This window comes from Oncorhynchus nerka, linkage group LG10 (assembly GCF_034236695.1).
Source record: "Oncorhynchus nerka isolate Pitt River linkage group LG10, Oner_Uvic_2.0, whole genome shotgun sequence".
NCBI lineage: Eukaryota > Metazoa > Chordata > Actinopteri > Salmoniformes > Salmonidae > Oncorhynchus > Oncorhynchus nerka.
In genome coordinates, this window is record NC_088405.1 from 41,323,744 (window position 1) to 41,345,383 (window position 21,640).

Below are 21,640 nucleotides of genomic sequence, written 5' to 3' on the forward strand. Positions count from 1 at the left end.
AAACACTTAACTCTGTAGGTGTTAATACTGTAATAGGCTACATGTGAGGCCTTCAGTCAGTGTTCAGACTTCAGTTACTATTCCAACTATTACTGTTCCCATCTGAACTTCAAAGGTGATACTATGCAAAACTGAGCCTGCGCAAACCGCAAAAACTACAGGATAAGATGTTCACATGCCACAGTGTCCATCTAAGATCAGCATATCCCAGGCATCTTATTTGGGTTTCTCAAAACAGGGATAGGAGCTTATTTGGGTTTTTGTAAACGGCATATGATGTTTCTATGCGTCAACACAAAAACGGAATACTTGAGTATCCCAAATAATAACGGGGTATTGGTGTGCATCTAAACATGGTCAGTGACACTTCAGTATATGATTTGTGAATCATTTATTCTCTCTCTCCTTCACTCCTCCATCCACTCTCTCCCCTCAGCGTTTCTACGTGGCAAGCTCACGGCAGCTGCGTCGTCTGGACTCTGTGTCTCGGTCTCCCATCTATTCTCACTTTGGAGAGACAGTGTCTGGTCTATCGGTCATCCGGGCCTATGGACACCAGGACCGCTTCCTCAAACACAACGAGAAAATAATTGATGAAAACCTCAAGTCGGTCTACCTGTGGATAATCTCGAACAGGTCAGGAACACACTCAGTTTTGTTCATGTCAAAACAGCACGGGATAATATGAGTTCCATTCTGTCTGAAATGTTACGGTGAATCTGTGATGTCTGATGTTTGACTAAATGTCTGTCTGTCTTGTCAGTCTTGTCTCTCTGTCTCACAGGATGTTGCTGAGGGGAAGACGGCTCATAATAATGGCTGGAATGGAGTGAATGGAATGGTATCACCCACATGGAAATCATTTGTTTGACGCGTTCGATACCATTCTATTTATTCCGTTCCAGCCATTACTATTTGTATTTGTATTAATTATGGATCCCCATTAGACACTGCCAAGGCAGTAGCTACTCTGCCTGGGGTCCAGCAAAATTAAGGCAGTTATAGAATTTTAAAAACATTACAATACATTCCCAACAGATTTCTCAACACATTAAGTGTGTGCCCTCGGGCCCTTACTCTACTACCACATATCTACCACACAAAAGCCATGTGTACATGTGTGTATAGTGCGTCCGTTATCGTGTGTTTGTATACATGTGTCTGTGCCTATGTTTGTGTTGCTTCACAGTCCCCGCTGCTCCAAAATGTGTATTTTTATCTGTTTTTTTCATCAAATTTCATTAAAGTTGTGGAATAGAGTTCCATGTAATCATGGCTCTTCTGTAGTATTGTGCGCCTCCCATAGTCTGTTCTGGACTTGGGGACTGTGAAGAGATCTCTGGTGGCATGTCTTGTGGGGTATGCATGGGTGTCTGAGCTGTGTGCCAGTAGTTCAAACAGACAGCTCGGTGCATTCAACATATCAATACCTCTCACAAATACAAGTAGTGATGACGTCAATCTCTCCTCCACTTTGAGCCAGGAGAGATTGACATGCATATTATTAATGTTAGCTCTGTACATCTAAGGGCCAGCCGTGCTGCCCTGTTCTGAGCCAATTGCAATTTTCCTAAGTCCTTCTGTGGCACCTGACCATATGACTAAACAGTAGTCCAGGTGCGACAAAACTAGGGTCTGTAGGACCTGCCTTGTTGTTAGTGCTTGTTGTTAAGGCAGAGCAACACTTTATTATGGACAGTCTTCTCCCAATGTTATTGACCATGACAGTTTACAATCCAGGGTTACTCCAACCAGTTTAGTCACCCCAACTTGCTCAAATTCCACATTATGCATTACATGATTTAGTTGAGATTTAGGGTTAGTGAATGATTTGTACCAAACACAATGCTTTTAGTTTCTGAAATATTTAGGACTAACTTATTCCTTTCCACCAATTCTGAAACTAACTGCAGCTCTTTGTTAAGTGTTGCAGTCATTTCAGTCGTTGTAGTAGCTGATGTGTATATTGTTGAGTCATCCGCATACATAGACACTCAAAGCCAGTGACATGTCGTTAGTAAAGATTGAGCCCATCCTCCCCAATTAAGGTGCCAGCAGACGCCTGTGGTCTATCTGTCTTGTTTGTCCGCCTTCATCTTCTGTCTCTGTCTGTCTGTCTGTCTGTCTGTCTGTCTGTCTGTCTGTCTGTCTGTCTGTCTGTCTGTCTGTCTGTCTGTCTGTAATGGCTGTCTGTATGTAATGTCTGTCTTTCTGTCCTGCAGGTGGCTGGCCATCCGTTTAGAGTTCCTTGGTAACCTGGTAGTGTTTTTCTCAGCTCTGCTTGCTGTCATTGCCCGGGACTCTCTGGAAAGTGGCCTGGTCGGCCTCTCCATCTCCTATGCCCTCAACGTGAGTACACCACATGCGCGCGTGCACACACACACACACAAACAGTGTTCTTCTGTGTTGTGCCTACTGAATATGACCTTGGGGAACCGATTATTTATCTCTCAATTCACTGTACTATACCAGAGAGAGGAGGTAGGTAGGGAGGTAGGTAGGTAGGGAGGTAGGTAGGTAGGTAGGTAGGTAGGTAGGGTAGGTAGGGAGGTAGGTAGGTAGGTAGGTAGGTAGGGAGGTGGGTAGGTGGGAGGTAGGTAGGAGGCAGGTAGGTGAGGCAGGTAGGAGGGCAGGCAGGCAGGCAGGCAGGTAGGTGGGTAGGTAGGCAGGAGGCAGGGAGGGAGGTAGGGAGGCAGGGAGGTGGGTGGGTAGGGGAGGCAGGTAGGTAGGTAGGTTTGGTAGGTAGGGCAGTTAGGTAGGTAGGTAGGGAGGGAGGGGAGGTAGGTAGGTAGGGAGGTAGGGAGGTAGGTAGGTAGGTAGGTAGGTAGGGTAGGGAGGGAGGGAGGTAGGTAGGGGGGAGGGAGGTAGGTAGGTAGGTAGGTAGGTAGGTAGGGAGGGAGGTAGGTAGGTAGGGAGGTAGGGAGGTAGGTAGGTAGGGTGGGTAGGTAGGTAGGTAGGGTAGGGAGGGAGGGAGGGGGTAGGTAGGGAGGGAGGGAGGGAGGAGGTGCAGGTAGGCAGGTAGGGGTAGGTAGGTAGGTAGTTAGGTAGGGAGGTAGGTAGGCTAGGTAGGCAGGGAGGCAGGTAGGGAGGTAGGTAGGGAGGCAGGTAGGGAGGCAGGTAGGGAGGCAGGCAGGGGGTGGGCAGGCAGGTAGGTAGGCAGGAGGTGGGTAGGAGGGAGGTAGGTAGGTAGGTAGGTAGGGAGGTAGGTAGGGAGGTAGGTAGGTAGGTAGGTAGGTAGGTAGGTAGGTAGGGAGGTAGGTAGGTAGGTAGGTAGGGAGGTAGGTAGGTAGGGAGGTAGGTAGGTAGGGAGGTTGGATGAGATACAAAATGGAAACATTAAAAACAGAAACATAAACGGTGCATTCATGGCAATGTACTGCCAGGTGGCTATTGGGGGAAATATGGGCTTAATATGTACTGTATATTCTGCTTATATAGGGAACTGGGAGGGGTGACAGCAGAGAAGAGGTGACTAGGGAGTAGAAAACAGGTGTGGCCTGGGGTAATTGGGACTAATTAGGTGTCCTGTTCTGTCCTGTGCTATGACCCTTCACAACACTCTGGCTGCGTTTACACATGCAGCTGAATTCTGATCTTTTGCCCAATTATTTTAAATAAATATTGTGGGAAAATATCCGAATTGGGCTGCCTGTGTAAACGCATCCAATGTAACTTCTGCATCTAGACCTGTCTTTTATATGCGATCATCATATTCTGACAGCAGAAGTCACATACAGTATACTGTAAATATGAAGAGTAGATGCTCTCAAATGTAATTGCCATTGTGTTACCATCTAACCAATCGACTCTGATTCAGTTCTGTTACAGTTTTTCTCAGTCGCTTTGGTGCATTTCTTAGATCAAAAGTGTAATTCTTGATACTACTTGTACAAATTCCAAATCATCTAGTCACTTGTGCACATCATTAAAGCAATTTCTTATTCCTTTGAACAAATTGCAATTGATAATGTACAAGTGTCAGCTTTTTTCCACATTATCAATTGCTCATGTCATGTTGATCAAAATATAGTAGATGGTTCTCTGTTGAATAGTCTTACCCCTCAAAACATCTAGGCATTAGTTCCTTGCATAAGCCATTACATGCAAAATTGTTGAACTATTTGTCATAAACTGTCAAGCATAGTTTTACACATTTCTATTAGACCTTTTATACAAAAACGTGAATTGATGAATCGTGCAGGTGAAATTGACCCTCACTCATGAAGGAATGTAAAGTGTTAGTTCAACCAACAATCAACAAGTTGTCTAAATTGCTCAAAGGTGCATCTCATGAAGAATCAATTGGCAAGCATATATAGACAGACCACAACACAGAGTTGCAATGTTTTACAGTAAAATGTGTGTTCGCATAGTTTTTGTCTATGTGAAAGTGTGCGATGCATCACTGCATTTTTCCCCACATAGGACTGCAAGATTACCTCAAACCGGTGGCAGAGGACGCCTTTTCACACCTCAACAGGAGGAGGCTATTTGCACCATGGTCCTAGCAATTTGGATTTGCCAGGCCAACGGGGAGGAAATATCACCATGTGTGCTGCTATTTCGGAGCATGGTGTCCTAACCCATATCCCCATTATAGGGCCATACAACACCCAGCATCTACTCAACTTTTTAGAGAATCTCTACAGGGCTCTCATCCCTGATGATGAGAGGGGTCTGTTTAGAGAGGATTTGCCAAAGTATGTGGTCATTTGTGATAATGTGAGTTTCCATCGATCAAACATCATAAGGCAATGGTTTGTGAGCCACCCGAGGATGCTCGTAGAATTCCTCCAACCTTATTCACCATTCCTTAACCCAATTGAGGAGTTATTTTCAGCATGGAGGTGGAAGGTGTACGATTGTCAGCCACACACACAGATGACCCTGCTGGCTGCAATGGATGCAGCATGTGAGGACATCACAGTAGACGCCTGCAGAGGATGGATAAGGCATTCCAAAAGATTCTTTCCACGTTGCATTGGAAGGGAAAATATCCGGTGTGATGTGGATGAGAATATGTGGGCCGACAGACAGGAACGTCTGGATGTGTAGAGACAGCACAACAGTGCTGCGGGCAAAGTTGTGCCTTGGGGTGGTTTCCTGTGTTTCTTTCTAATTTAGTTTTTTTTTGCTTTGTGCCCCTTGGGTTGTCCAGTCTCTTTCAATCAATAACCCACATACAGTAATATGTAAATAGTACTGTTGAAATTGATACATGCCATAAAAGTGCAGCCTTGTGCATTTTCAATACAGTAACTGTCATCCAAACTGTAGCCTAAGTTTACATCAGGTAATACTGTCAAAGTACACAGTTACATTGACAACATGCCTAACCATTTTGACGACCTTGTTCGTGAACAATGACTCAATGACTTATCATTCTGATGACACTGACATGATTATGGCATGAATGTTTACTTTTGAGAGATGTACTAAGGATTTTTAGTGACTGACTAGCTTTAGAAACATATCTATTGTATATTGCAGATTGTACAAATTGTTCTGAGAAATGCACTTATTATTTTGCACATGTTAGGGATGATGTGAAAAATGCACCAAAGCGACTGAGAAAAACTGTAAACTGAAGGCCCCAGTGGTACTTTAATGGTCATACATACTGAATATATTATTATTATTTTTATTACTTTATTTTGTTTGCACTTTGAGATGATCTTGTGATGAAAAATACTAATGTATTATTATTATGTAAGGAGATGAATCAGGGTTCAGTCCTGGGTTACTGTTGAGTACTCCCTGACACATGTCTATTTGCAAAAAGCACTTAATGGATTTTATGGATGATGGAATGATAATGAAGTGATGATGACTTGATGGTAATGACCCTAACCCCTGACATGTAGGTGACCCAGACACTGAACTGGCTGGTGAGGATGACATCAGAACTGGAGACCAACATCGTAGCTGTGGAGAGAGTCAGCGAGTACACAGAGATGGAGAATGAGGTCTGTGTGTATTCAATGAGAATGACAGATACAGTTGACGTCAGAAGTTTACACACACTTAGGTTGGAGTCGTTCAAAATAATTTCTCAACAACTCCAAAAATGTCTTGTTAACAAACTATAGTTTTGGCAAGTCGGTTAGGACATCTACTTGGTGCATGACACAAGTCATTTTTCCAACATTTCTTTACAGACAGATTATTTCACTTATAATTCACTGTATCACAATTCCAGTGGGTCAGAAGTTTGCATACACTAAGTTGATTGTGCCTTTAAACTGCTTGGAAATTTATGTCATGGCTTTAGAAGCTTCTGATAGGCTAATTGACATCATCTGAGTCAATTGGAGGTGTACCTGTTGATGTATTTCAAGGCTTACCTTCAAACTCAGTGCCTCTTTGCTTGACATCATGTGAAAATCAAAAGAAATCAGCCAAGAACTTTGGAAGACTTCTCCAAGTCTGGTTCGTCCTTGGGAGCAATTTCTAAACACCTGAAGGTACCACGTTCATCTGTACAAACAATAGTACGCAAGTATAAACACCATGGGACCACACAGCCATCATACTGCTCAGGAAGGAGACGCGTTCTGTCTCCTAGATATGAACGCACTTTAGTGTGAAAAGTGCTAATCATTCCCAGAACAACAGCAAAGGACCTTGTGAAGATGCTGGAGGAAACAGGTACAAAAGTATCTATATCCACAGTAAAACCTATATCGACATAACCTGAAAGGCCGCTCAGCAAGGAATAAGCCACTGCTCCAAAACCGCCATAAAAAAGCCAGACTACGGTTTGCAACTGCACATGGGGACAAAGATAGTACTTTTTGGAGAAATGTCCTCTGGTCTGATGAAACAACAATAGAACTGTTTGGCCATAATAACCATCGTTAAATTTGGAGGAAAAAGGGGTAGGCTTGCAAGCCGAAGAACACCATTCCAACCATGAGGCATGGGAGTGGCAGCATCATGTTGTGGGGGTGCTTTGCTGCAGGACGGTCTGGTGAACTTCACAAAATAGGTGGCATCATGAGGTAGGAAAATTATGTGGATATATTGAAGCAACATCTCAAGACATCAGTCAGGAAGTTAAAGCTTGGTCGCAAATGGGTCTTCCAAATGGTCAATGACCCCAAGCATACTTCCAAAGTTGTGGCAAAATGTGTTAAGGATAACAAAGTCAAGCTATTGGAGTGGCCATCACAAAGCCCTGACCTCAATCCTATAGAAAATGTGTGGGCAGAACTGAAAAAGTCTGTAGGAGCCAGGAGGCCTACAAACCTGACTCAGTTATATCAGCTCTGTCAGGAGGAATGATGGCGCAGTCACAGGGCCGATATGGAGGAAGCGAGGTGGCACTGGCCTGCTGAAAACCTCCTGGAGGTCCTGGTACTCCGCGGGAATGGCAGAGAGGTCCGGGGCTTTTCCCAAGCCCACAGGAAGACGTCCTGGGGCAGGCAGCGCCGACTTCAGGCAATGTGCATGGATAGAACCAGTAACCCAGTCGATCAGCGGATTATGCCTCTGGAGCCAGGAAAACCCCAAAACCACAGGTGCATGAGGAGATCCGATGGGTAGGAACTGCATAGACTCGCTGTGATTACCCGACACTGTCAGGTTAATGGGACACGTAGTGTGGGTAACTCTGCCAATAGAGCACCCATCCAATGCTCTGACATCCATGGGAATGGAGAGGGGTTGTGTAGGGATTCCTAGCTCCGACAACAGGGTAGCGTCCATAAGGCTCTCGTCGGCCCCAGAGTCTATGATCACCCGAAGAGATTTTGACCGGTGACCCAACAGCACGGTAGCATGGATAGGGGTACGAGAAATGGAAGATGGGAAACTCCCCGTACTGCTCATCAGCGTACTAGTACCTACTAGATAAAGAATGTCCCGTAGCTCCACAATACAGACAGCTTTGGATGTTAAGTCTGCGTAAGCGCTCAGCAGGAGACCATCTAGCCCTGCCCAGTTGCATGGGTTCCGGAGGTGACGACTCAACAGCCTTCGTGACCTCTGAGAGAACTCGGGTGACATCAGATCCACTCGGAAATGTGGGCTTCTGGGATTTCTCGGAGGCAAGGTGTAAATCGAGGACAAGCGTCATTGAAAGTGAACAGACTCCCTCTTACGTTGCCGTTACCGCCCATCAATCCGGATGGTCAAGGCTATGAGGGAGTCAAGGTCCAGCGGGAGCTCACGAGCTCGTCTATAATCTAATCTGTGAAGGAATGGGTTGAACCAGGCTTCAGGTTTCCAGGCACTCTCAGCCGCCAACATGCGAAAATCCACCCCGTACTCTGCCACACTACGGGAATCCTTACGCAGTTGGAGAAGCTTTCGAGCTGCCTCCCTCCCGGACAACGGAGAATCGAACACTTTTACGTACCTCCGCCACAAACTCCTCCAGTCTGAGGCAAACTGTGGATTGTTTATCCCACACCACCGTACCCCAGGCAAGAGCCCTCCCGGACTTCAGAGTTATCACGTACGCTATCCTCCAGCGATCCGAGGGAAATGAAGAGGGCTGCAGCTCAAAGATGAGGGTACACTGGTAGAGAAATGCCCGGCAGGATCCGGGATCTCCAGCGTAGCGCTCCGGAGGAGGTAAGTGGGGTTCTTGGGATGCCGGGGTAGAAACACCGCTGGTAGCGGGGTATTTGACAGTCTAGGGGTGTTACTGTATTGGCGGGCTGCCTCCACAGACAAACCGTGGAATTGCTTCAGCAATATGTTGAAAGCACGGCCCTGGCGTTCCGCCAAGGTCTGGAGTCTTTCCAGAAGACCTTGAAGTAACTTGTGTCTTCCAATGGTGGCTCCCTGGGAGGAGACAGCATTGTGGAGCTGGTTCGAGTCTGCTGGGTCAGTCATGGCCAGTTCGTACTATCACAACTCAGGATATGACCCAGATGCAGACACAGGAGGCGGATAGTTCTCAGATAATTTATAAACACGGGGCAGGCAAAGGGCAGGTAGATGACAAGCAGAGGTTCGTGAGTCAGGCTGGTACAGGACAAGCAGGCTCGGGGTCAGGGCAGGCAGAGACTCGTAATCTGGTCAGAGTCAGGCTGGTACAGGACAAGCAGGCTCGGGGTCAGGGCAGGCAGAGACTCGTAATCTGGTCAGAGTCAGGCAGGAACAGGATGGCAGGCAGGCATGGGGTCAGGGCAGGCTGAATGGTCAGAACCGGGAAAAACTAGGAAACAAAACTTGAGGAACAGGAAGATGTGAAAGCACGCTGGTAAGACAAGACAAGATGGACCTGGCAACAGAGAACGAAGGTATAATGGGGCAGATGGGCGACACCTGGAGGGGGGTGGAGACAAGCATAAAGACAGGGGAAACAGATCAGGGTGTGACAGTGATAGACATTTGGGTGACAACTAAGCCAAAAAGCAGACAGATTTTCCATTGGAATTTGGTTGTGCTTTTAGATGGTTGAAGCATAGGTATAACACATTGAAAATTCAACTATCTTTTTGAGTTGAGACACTCATTGACCAGTGTCTCAACCAAATATTACCCAGTTATCCATGTTGAAATTACATAGTGTTCCCAGTGGGAAGCATTTCCTGACAAGGCTTTGCAGGTGTAGAATGAGACCTTGTTTGAGCTGAGTGTAGAATATGTTGAATTTGAAAACGTACTGCTTGTGAACAGTCTGATGTTAAATAGACAGTGAAAACATGTCTGTTCTGTGACTTACAGTATAGAAACACTGTGTTATCAACTTGGACCATCAACAGTCTTTTAGTGATGGGAAGTTTGGCTCTTTTTACTGACTCTGATCTCTTTTAACTCGTTCAGTCAATATAATGGCTAATTTCATTCATTTGATTCAGTAATGCCCAGGGCACGTAGGATCACCTACCAGCGAACGATGGACTAAAAATCTGGGGGAAAAAAAAATCAGGATTCTACAAGCCTATTGTTCATCATAGGGGTCTTGTTATTCGAGCTGTCATTTGTGACTGAGACTTATAAAAGTGTGCTTCAAACAATGTACATTGCAAATTCACATTTTAGTCATTTAGCAGATGCTCTTATCCAGAGCGATTGACAGTAGTGAGTTCACACATTTTAATTTGTCCCCGTGGGAATCGAACCCCCAACCCTGGCATTGTAAGTGTCATGCTCTATCAACTGAGCCACACAGCACCCCAAAAATAAGACTGCTTACTGATGCCTTTGAAGCGAGGTCGAGTTACGAACTGCACATCACTACTGGCGTTTGCCCAATGCTTCAGACACACTGTTTAAGAACACGCGTGTGCCGATCCATTTTCGTGTGACAGTTTTCTTAAGCTAGTTTTGGTAAACGTGTGTGTGTGTGTGTCTGTGCTACGTGTATGTGTCTTTGTTAGGTGGAGTTGTATATGAAACGTGTATGTGTGTTTGAACAGGCGGACTGGGTGTCAGAGATACGACCGCCAGAGAAGTGGCCTGAGGCTGGGAGGCTGAGGTTCGAAAACTTCAAGGTCCGTTACCGACCTGAACTGAACTTGGTGCTGCACGGGATCACCTGCGACATCGACAGCACAGAGAAGGTGGGTGAGAGAGACAGAGAGACCAGTGTCAGACACTACACATACCGTGGGGTCTGAAATTATTTACACCCTTGATAAAGTTGAGCAATAATGACTGTATAAAATGAATCATTCAAATACAGAGCTATATTGTATGCACATTTTCTGTAAATTATTATACTATTTTTATACTAATACAATTGCTCAGAGAAAGAGATTTTGTTTAACAAATAATATTAATTTTCCTCGAAAAGGTAGGGTTCAAATAGCCATTATTGCTAATCTTTATCAAGGTTATCAATCATTTTGACCCCACTGTCTGGTATCATATTTCACATACCATGTCGACAAAGGAACAATGTATATACTGTAACAGTCTACGTGCAAAGAAAACTAATGGGACCTATAATAAGTATTCACCCCCCAGGACTTTTTCACATTTTGTTGTGTTACAAAGTGGTATTGAAATGGATTTAAATGTTGCTTTTGTCATTGATCTAAAAAAACAAATCTATAATATCAATGTGAAAATAATAACGTTATAAATGTTTACAAATTAATACAAAATAAACAAAAATATATTATTCACCCCCTTTGTTATGGCAAGCCTAAATGAGTTCAGGAGTAAAAATTTGGCTTTAAAAAATGACATGTTAAATGGTCTCACTCTGTATGACATCACGTCTCATAAAGAAGGGCAGCAATTGGTGTATTGGCCATACAGTATCATACCACAAACCTCATAGGTGCTTTATTGCTATTATAAACTCGTTACCAATGTAATTAAAAGCGTAAACATACCTGTGGTATACAGTGTGATCAGTGGAGGAAGGGGAGGACCAATTTCAACAAACGTACTAACAAAAAATATTAACATGTAACCAAATAATTGATTAAAACTGTTTTGCAATGAAGGTCTACAGTAGCCTGAATAGCACTCTGTAGGGTAGCACCATGGTGTAGCCGGAGGATAGTTAGTTTCCGTCCTCCTCTGGGTACATTGACTTCAATACAAAACCTAGGAGGCTCGTGATTCTCACCCCCTTCCATAGACTTGCACAGTAATTATGACAATTTCCAAACTATCAGAGCTCTTGCCATGCTGTCCACCCAATCAAAGGATCAGAGAATGAATCTAGTACTGAAAGCATAAGCTCCAGCTAGCTTGCATTGCAGTGCATACAGTGTGGTGAGTAGTTGACTCAAAGAGCGAGGAAGACAACAGTTGAACAGTTTGAACTAATTTATTATTTTTTTTATTAAAAAGAAAGAGAGAGTGAGCTAACTATATTTCGGAATTTTTCAATTACTTATTTAGCGAATGCAGCTAGCTAGTTTAGACTACTCAAACAGAGAGGGATGCTATGTTAGCTAGCTGGCTATGGCTATCCAACACTGGAACTCTTCCAAGTCAAGATAAGCTTTTCGTTTTATTAATTTATTGCCACAGGGGCACGTGGGTGTAACTGCTAAACTCCTTGCTGACTGTACACTGTACTACATGATTGTAGCGGGTTTACTAACTTGTTAGTTTTAGTAGCCATGTAAGCTGTGTGTCGCAGTTAGTGTTTATGATATGAAGTTTTGGCTTGGAAAGTTTGGAAGAGAGAGCGTAGATGCGAGAAGAAATTATACAACGATCAAAGGTCTAATGCCGTATGTATGCGGCTGCTATGAAAGTGAACTCTGTTTGCGTGTGAGGGGGTATATTCCTTCCACCGATTCTGTTGAAAAACATTTTGTAAACGGAAGTAAATGTAACGAAACGAGGATAAACATAACTGAATTTGTCCAATATAAACTATTGTTTGCAATGGTTGGAATAATGATCACACCCTAGATCAGCAGGCAAGAGTGTGCAAGGTGGTATTGAATGTGTCCTTCTGTCACATTGATTACTTAAATTCCTCTCCACCTGTGCACCTAGCGTACGTTGTAAACTTTCATTCATAACCTAGGTTGTAGCATCCTCATGATGGGTATAGGGAGAATTTGAGTATCATGTAGTAGCCTAAACCTATCGATGTTACATTGAGCTGGGTGAATGGAATATGAATGACAGTCTTCCAAAATGCTTTAATAAAAAATAAGGCTAAAAACAATCATTCTCCCCCATCTTAAACTGCACCGACCGCCACTGGGTCTGATATACCACGGCTTTCAGCCAATCCGCATTCAGGGCATGAACCACCCAGTTTATATTTCACATTTATATTTGTGTTCTTGTATGTTAAAGTAAGAGAGAGAGGACGAGAAAGAAAGTTTGTACTTGAAAAGTTGGCTGTGAGAGAAAGAAAGAGCAACACATGACATTACGAACACTGAAAAAGTGTGTTTGTGTGTGCATGCGTGGGTGGGTGTACAGTGCCTTCGGAAAGTATTCAGACCCCTAGACTTTTTCCACATTTTGTTACGTTACTGCCTTATTATAAAATGGATTAAATAAAGAAAAAATACTCAGCAATCTATACACAATACCCCATAATGAAAAAAGTGAAAAGTGTTTATTTTTTCATTTTTATTTTTTACATTTTTGCATACAAATAAAAAACAGAAAAAGCTTATTTACATAAGTATTCAGACCCTTTGCTATGAGACTCTTTAACTAGTCGGATGCAAAGGATTTACTTCAGATACCTGACATGGCCAAAATCCCCGTCATTCGCATGAAGAAGAGACGGAGATATCGGGGACGTCGGTCAAGGTGCCTTGCAAGGATTCGACGGCGAGTGAGTAATCCTGCTTTACCATCAGTCCTATTGGCCATAATAATAATAATAAGAACATGAATGAGCTCCGATCAAGACTCCGATCAAGACTAACCTACCAACGGGACATTAAAAACTGTAATATATTTTGTTTTGTTGAGTTGTTTCACACAATCTCTTGCTGCGGGCGATTCCCTGATCCACCTCTACGCAGACGACACCATTCTGTATACTTCCGGCTCGTCCTTGGACACTGTGCTATCTAACCTCCAAACGAGCTTCAATGCCATACAACACTCCTTCCGTGGCCTCCAACTGCTCTTAAACGCTAGTAAAACCAAATGCATGCTTTGCAACCGTTCGCTGCCTGCACCCGCACGCCCGACTAGCATCACCACCCTGGATGGTTCCGACCTAGAATATGTGGATATCTATAAGTACCTAGGTGTCTGGCTAGACTGTAAACTCTCCTTCCAGACTCATATCAAACATCTCCAATCGAAAATCAAATCTAGAGTCGGCTTTCTATTCCGCAACAAAGCCTCCTTCACTCACGCCTCCAAACTTATCCTACCGATCCTCGACTTTGGCGATGTCATCTACAAAATGGCTTCCAATACTCTACTCAGCAAACTGGATGCAGTTTATCACAGTGCCATCCGTTTTGTTACTAAAGCACCTTATACCACCCACCACTGCGACCTGTATGCTCTAGTCGGCTGGCCCTCGCTACATATTCGTCGCCAGACCCACTGGCTCCAGGTCATCTACAAGTCCATGCTAGGTAAAGCTCCACCTTATCTCAGTTCACTGGTCACGATGGCAACACCCACCCGTAGCATGCGCTCCAGCAGGTGTATCTCACTGATCATCCCTAAAGCCAACACCTCATTTGGCCGCCTTTCGTTCCAGTACTCTGCTGCCTGTGACTGGATCTAATTGCAAAAATTGCTGAAGTTGGAGACTTTTATCTCCCTCACCAACTTCAAACATCTGCTATCTGAGCAGCTAACCGATCGCTGCAGCTGTACATAGTCTATCGGTAAATAGCCCAACCAATTTTACCTACCTCATCCCCATACTGTTTATATTTATTTACTTTTCTGCTCTTTGCACACCAATATCTCTACCTGTACATGACCATCTGATCATTTATCACTCCAGTGTTAATCTGCAAAATTGTAATTATTCGCCTACCTCCTCATGCCTTTTGCACACAATGTATATAGACTCTCTTTTTTTTCTACTGTGTTACTGACTTAATTGTTTACTCCATGTGTAACTCTGTGTTGTCTGTTCACACTGCTATGCTTTATCTTGGCCAGGTCGCAGTTGCAAATGAGAACTTGTTCTCAACTAGCCTACCTGGTTAAATAAAGGTGAAATAAAAAAATAAAAAAATCTAATATTAAGAAAGTCTCTAGGTTTTGCTCACCTGAGGTAGAACATCTGCACTGAGCTAAAGGGTAGAGCTGCCGCTTTCAAGGAGCGGGACTCTAACCCAGACGCTTATAAGAAATCCTGCTATGCCCTCTATGACGAACCATCAAACGTGCAAAGCGTCAAAACAGGACTAAGATTGAATTGTACTACACCAGCTCCGACGCTCGTCAGATGTGGCATTGCTTGCAAACTTTTACGGACTACAGAGGGAAGCTGCCCAATGACACGAGCCTAGCAGACAAACTAAATAACTTCTATGCTCGCTTTGAAGCAAGCAACACTGCAGCATGCATGAGAGCATCAGCTGTTCCGGACATCTGTGTGATCACGCTTTCCGTAACCGATGTGAGTAAGACCTTTAAACAGGTCAACATTCACAAGGCCGCAGGGCAAGATGGATTACCTGCCTAAATTTACTACTGACCCGTAGCACTCACATCTGTAGCCATGAGGTGCTTTGAAAGGCTGGTCATGGCTCAAATCAACACAATTATACCAGAAACCCTGGACCCACTCCAATTTGCATACCGCCCCAACAGATCCACAGATGATGCAATCTCTATTGCACTCCACACTGCCCTCTCCCACATGGACAAAAGGAACACCTATGTGAGAATGCTATTCTTTGATTACAGCTCTGCGTTCAACACCATAGTGCCCTCAAAGCTCATCACTAAGCTAAGGACCCTGGAACTAAACACCTGCCTCTGCATCTGGATCCTGGACTTCCTGACGGGCCGCTCCCAGTTGGTAAAGGTAGGTAACAACACATTTGCCACACTGTTCCTCAAAACGAGGGACCCTCAGGGGTACGTGCTCAGTCCCCTCATGAACTCCCTGTTCACCCATGACTGTATGGCCAAATGATTGTGGAATACAGGAAAAGGAGGGCAGAGCACGCCCCCATTCTCATTGAGGCTGGTGTCCACATCATCAAACAACTATCATGGTCCAAACACACCAAGACAGTCGTGAAGAGGGCACGACAACGCAACAACAATTCCCCCTCAGGAGACTGAAAAGATTTGACATGGATCCTCAGATCCTCAAAAAGGTTTTACAGCTGCACTGTCGAGAGCATCCTGACTAGTTGCATCAACGCCTGGTGTTGCAATTGCTCGGCCTCCGACCTCAAGGCACGACAGATGATAGTGCATACGGCCCAGTACATCACGGGGGCCAAGCTTCCTGCCATCCAGGTCCTCTATACCAGGCAGTGTCAGAGGAAGGCCCTAAAAACTGTCAACGACTCCAGCCACCCTAGTCATAGACTGTTCTCTCTGCTACTGCATGGCAAGCGGTATAGGAGGGCCAAGTCTAGGTCCAAAAGATTTCTTAACAGCTTCTACCCCAAAGCCATAAGACTCCTGAACAGCTAATCAAATGGCTACCCAGTCTACTTGCATTGGCCCCCCCACACCCCACACCCATTTTAATTCTGCTTCTACACTCTGTTTATTATCTATGCATAGTCACTTTACCTCTACCTACATGTACATATTACCTCGACTAACCTGTGCCCCCGCACATTGACTCTGTACCGGTACCCCCTGTTTATATATTTATATATCTCTATTCTCCTCCTTTATTTTAATTTGATATATTTATGTTTTTACTTCTTAACTGTATTTTTGGTTCAGGGCTTGTAAGTAAGCATTTCACTGTTAGTCTACACCTGTTGTTTATGAAGCATGTGAGAAATAACATTTAATTTGATTTGGACTACACTGTTCTTCCCTGCAACTTGCTTTTAAATTGCGTCTCGAGGCAAAAGTCGTCTTCTCTTTATTGGTTTATTCAAATAAACCATAGTCTTATAGGCACATGGGATTCCGTTCCCTGTTGTGCTTGACTACAGAAAGCAATATCGAATTGATGTGGGTGTGTTTGCTGCTTATGTTGTAGACACCTGATCTTGTAAGATTGATGTTATCTTGTTTACTGTCCGGCTATTCTAAATAACAAGGTGTAGCCTAGGCCTTAGTTATTTCTCTGTGGTTCTGACTTGTCTGCTCGTTGCACTTTGCCTTGTCAATCTGTGAGCTCGATAATCTGGGTACAAGGTCAAGTCTATTTAATGATGATTGACAACCATTAATGCATTCATGAAACCAGCTACTTTTTGAAGTTTATTAGCCCTAACTGTAAAATTCCAAATAATATGATGGGCCCCCCTCAAATGGTTTTTGCACCACCCAACTCTGTTTTGACATAAGCATGAATATTCCCATTGTCAACTGGTTGACACTCATCTTTTCCCATTGAATGCAATGTATTGACATAAGCTTCAATTGTTTTACACTCCGCTTTTCCCAATGACTGAAATGCTTTGACATAAGTGTCAACTGGTTGACGCTCATCTTTTCCCATTGACTGAAAATGTAATGATATAAGCGTGAATTGGTTGACACTCATCTTTTCCCATTGAATGCAATGTATTGACATAAGCATCACTTCATTGATGTTCATCTTTTCCCATTGACTGCAATGTATTGATATAAGCATCATTTGGTTGACACTCATCTCTTCCCATTGGCACAGCAAAGCCTGCAGTTGACTTAAGCACCAATTGGTTGATCCATAGATGACATTTTGAGGCTGATAATGGGTTGTAAAATAATAATGTGCTGCAGAGCAAGCGACACTGCTGTCCTCATAACTGGATAATTATTAAATGATTTGAATGTTTGCCTCATCCTCCTTTCTTATTAGGTCTAGGCTACTAGGCCTAGAATAATCTTATTTCCATCTTGGTATTGTTAGCTCAATTTCAATTTCTTGTGGCCTGAAATATTTGTCATTCAAATTTAAACTGTGATTGAGAAACCATAGACTTTTTTCACAATTATTCACATTTGAAAGCTGCAATGTGATATTACACACGTAATCACAACATTTGGCAAATATTCTTTATAAATAACTTTTCTTAATGCTTATGATATTTAAATTAGAACTAGCCGAGGTTTTTGGCCGTTTGGTTCACAATGGCAAGGAGGGATTTCTTTCCGTTTCTTAAAATAGCCTAAGTTTTGCTCAATTGTAAGGTTTGTTCAAACTCCTAATTCTATGTTTTCTATTTTCCTATTGTTTGTTCTCTCTATCATTATTACCTTATGGCCTACTATGTTTTCAGATGATCTCAAAATCAACTTAAAACTTTGTGAGATAGCTTAGAACTTTGTTAGATTAATTCATTTTTTAATAATGACAGTGCGGCGGGAGAAATTCAGCATGCATAAAACGAATAGAGTAGCTTCATAGGTCAAGTTATATTCATATCAAATGGAGATTAAAATTACAATTAAAATAGGCATTAATAATAATTAGACATCGGACAGTCCGGTATAAAATAGGCCCAGATCATTGGAGAGAGAAAACAAAAACATATTTTCTGATGGGACATTTTGCATTGTTTTGGTGAAACTCAGGTCTGTCTTCATTGTTCTTGTGCATTCTGTTTTTAGTTTATAATATATTTATGGAAATAGGCCATAGCAAAGGTATATGCCACTTGGCATCGGCGCCCAGGGAGCAGTTGTTTTTGGTTAACTGCCTTGTTGTTGGTTAACTGTTAACTGCGCAGAAGGGCAAATATTACCACCTTGCCTGACTCAGCAATTCAAACCAGTGAACTTTCTGTTACTGGCCCAACCCTCTTAACTGCTAGGCTACTTGCCACCCTACACAGGGACACAATCAGTCACTGCTACAGAGTTGGACAGAGGGCACACTTGGTCCAAAGCCTGTTTTATCATGGCCAGCGCCATTAAGAACTGGCACTCATTTTTAAGCAAACATTACATAACTGCAGGTGGCAGTAAACCACCAACATTGGCTTAATACTTGTTCTTTAGTACATCTCTATGGTCATGACCCATCTGCAACAAGAATTAAGCAATACTCAAAGTCTTACTTGAACGTCCTCCATCTTGTCCAGATCGGTATAGTGGGTCGAACAGGTGCTGGGAAGTCCAGTCTGACCAACTGCCTGTTTAGAATCATCGAGGCAGCAGAGGGACGGATCTTGATCGATGGGACAGACATCGCTACTCTAGGCCTACATGACCTCAGGACCAGACTGACTATTATACCACAGGTAACGCACACACAGAAATGCATGTATGCACGCTTACACACACATGCACGCACGCACCCACAGACAAACACCCTTATAAATGGCACAAACGTTATAATATTTTGACATGATGACATTTGTTTCTCCATTCGGTGTGTGTGTAGGACCCAGTGCTGTTCTCAGGGACGCTGCGTATGAACCTAGACCCGTTTGAGACCTTCAGTGATGAGGAGATCTGGCGCGTCCTCAAGCTGTCCCATTTGAAGGAGTATGTGGGGGGTTACAGGAAGGACTGACCCACGAGGTGTCAGAGGGGGGAGAGAACCTCAGGTGGGTTACACTCACATACCCGCACACTTCAGATACAAGGGCATCGTTGAAACTGAAACGCTGTCACCTTCGATTTGAAGAGTGTCTTTTATGTACTAGAAATATCTTGTTAGCTAGCTGCCCATTGCTAGTTGGTTGGGTGGGGAGCCAGGCAGGTTGGAACTGCATAGCTAGCTAGTATTATTTAAGTGATAATGCCCTCGAAGCCGGTGTTTGGAGGATATATTTACACTGGTGTTGTTAGGCCCGTGTTGTTAGTGCCAATATATCCCCCAAACACCGGCTTCGAGGGCATTATAACTTTTATACAACGTGTTACTCAAATAATGTGTAATATTCAAAAATGTATTGACATATTTTCATTTCAATTTTTTTTTGTTGATTAAGTTATTCATACTATTTCATCCTTTCACAAATCTAGGGTTGTGTCCTTTCGTTCTATTGGTTCGGTTGCCAGAGACGGGACCCAGTCGTTCAGTCTTTCTGTTCTGTATCTATGGACGCGACCCAGTCGTTTGTTCTAAATGTTCCATTGCCATACTGCTTGCTAGCTAACCAACTACAGCTAAGTTACAGTCACGTCAAAAAGTGCAGCGAGAATAACAGCAAAGTAGACACATTTACATTTGTTTAAGCTGTTTTCTAGTGACATTTATTTGGATAACAATGAGCTAATGAGGCACAATTTGGCCTGGCATTGACAATGTGCTCACTCATCAGGACACTATCAGAGGAGCTAGCCAACGACACCGCTAACACAATCACTTCAAACTGAAGCTGGAAAAACTGCAAACTAGCTGCACTTAGATTCATTTGATGTTTTTTTCAATTGACAATTCTTTGTATATATCCATAAAAATAATGCCAGCTCATTCATGATTTAGACTGGTTGAGAAACGCTGCCTGCCTGGTGTGTCTGTCTCCTCGCGACACATTCAATACTATGGGGAAGCTGGAGATTGAATTTGAATTTTGAAACAATGTTGCAAATGTCGGAGAGACAGACAGGTTTATGCAAATTTCTGCTGTTAATAACTAAATGTTAGTCTAAAATAAATGTGAGATAATGTCTAGATGCTTTTTATAGTGGAAATCAAGTTTATGAAGTGCCTGACTGGGCTGATGAGACAGTGGATTGTGCAGTCAGATGGAAGAGAGTCAATTTTAACTTTAATTTTAAAAAAGTAAGTCATTTTAACGTCATAGATTTAGAAGGTGGTACCTTGTGGAATAGACACTGGCTGGAATGCGGTTTTAACCAATCAGCATTCAGGATTAGACCCACCCATTGTATGAAGACCAACAAACAAGGCAATACCTGCTCTATTTTATCACCAATAAACCCATCCATTTTAAAATGTGTTTAGAATATGTCAATCTAGGAAGCCAGGCAAAAACAAATAATGTTTTGGTTTGTTGTTAGCTTGTTAGCTGGGTAGCCAGATTAAATGATGACCAGATATACAGTATCTGACAACATTTTGACTGTAGCCAACCTTTATTCATTATAATTTGAAAATGAACTCATTACGATAATAATTTTCAAGGTTTAATGGCAACCTAAAAAGATCTAACTTACTGTTGTGAATCTGAGGAAATAAAAGCAGAGCATTCTGTCGGAGAAATCAAAAACTTTTTGATGCTGTCACTGTCAGGTTACCATGACAGCGACTAAAACAACAGGGTCAAAGTTGAAAAGTTTGAAAAGTTTCTGCGACAAGCCGCATCGACAATCTACAGACAGTCGGTCTGAGTAGAAATGTAATGTTATTTTGGCCAACACTTGTTGTATTCTAATGGTCTACTGACATATCAGACTATATAGCAGCCTTTTAGGTATTACTCAACTCTGCACAAAAGACATCCGCACAGGGATCGTATTATCATTCAGATGATCGCATATGGAGGGGGAAATCAGTGGTCCCCCGCAAGGTCTGAGCAAAGGTCTCCCCCCCCCCCCCCCCCCAAGCGAACTTCCTACAATTATACACGTTTTGCCATGGGGCAAAGAGGGAAAAAAAGTCAGTCTCAGGGCTAATCTCACTCTATTTTACACATTTTGTCATGAGGCTGAGAGAATTTTGCATTTTTAAAGCTATTTTCCTGCAATTCTACACATATTGGCCATGGGGCAGAGAGAAGAAAATGCTGTTTTTATAGCTAATCTAATGCTATTCTACACATTTTGCAAAGAGGCTGAGAGAATTTAGCATTTCTAAAGCTAATTTCCTGCTATTCTAAACATTTTTGCCAAAGCTTATGACCTGTCCATATGCTAACTGTGGAGGGGCCGACCTGGGTTCGAGGCCCCCAGAGTCCGTGGGCTCCGGGGGTGTATGGTACGCCAGTGGGTGAGATGCATTCTGATAAGCGCACACATATGAAGGTTGCGCCACATTTCAAAATGCAATTGAGGGAATAACACAGCTTTTAACGTAATTACTGTTGCTATTGTGAAAGATGAGGGTCAGCTTTGTCTGAGTATAAAACATATTTCTCAACTCTCAATATTGAGCAAATGGCACCACTTTACAAATCAAATCAAATTTGATTTGTCACATACACATGGTTAGCAGATGTTAATGCGA

At 43.1% G+C, this 21,640-nt stretch overlaps 1 protein-coding gene across 1 annotated transcript in view; it reads left to right on the top strand.

The window, feature by feature from the left end:
* abcc2 (ATP-binding cassette, sub-family C (CFTR/MRP), member 2) overlaps positions 1-21,640 on the top strand; it is a 75,557-nt gene that overhangs the window by 48,546 nt on the left and 5,371 nt on the right. Inside the window, 7 exon segments of the mRNA XM_029669923.2 lie at positions 437-636; positions 2,223-2,349; positions 5,865-5,966; positions 10,374-10,517; positions 18,585-18,743; positions 18,887-18,995; positions 18,998-19,052. Coding sequence (XP_029525783.2) covers positions 437-636; positions 2,223-2,349; positions 5,865-5,966; positions 10,374-10,517; positions 18,585-18,743; positions 18,887-18,995; positions 18,998-19,052 — 896 coding nt within the window.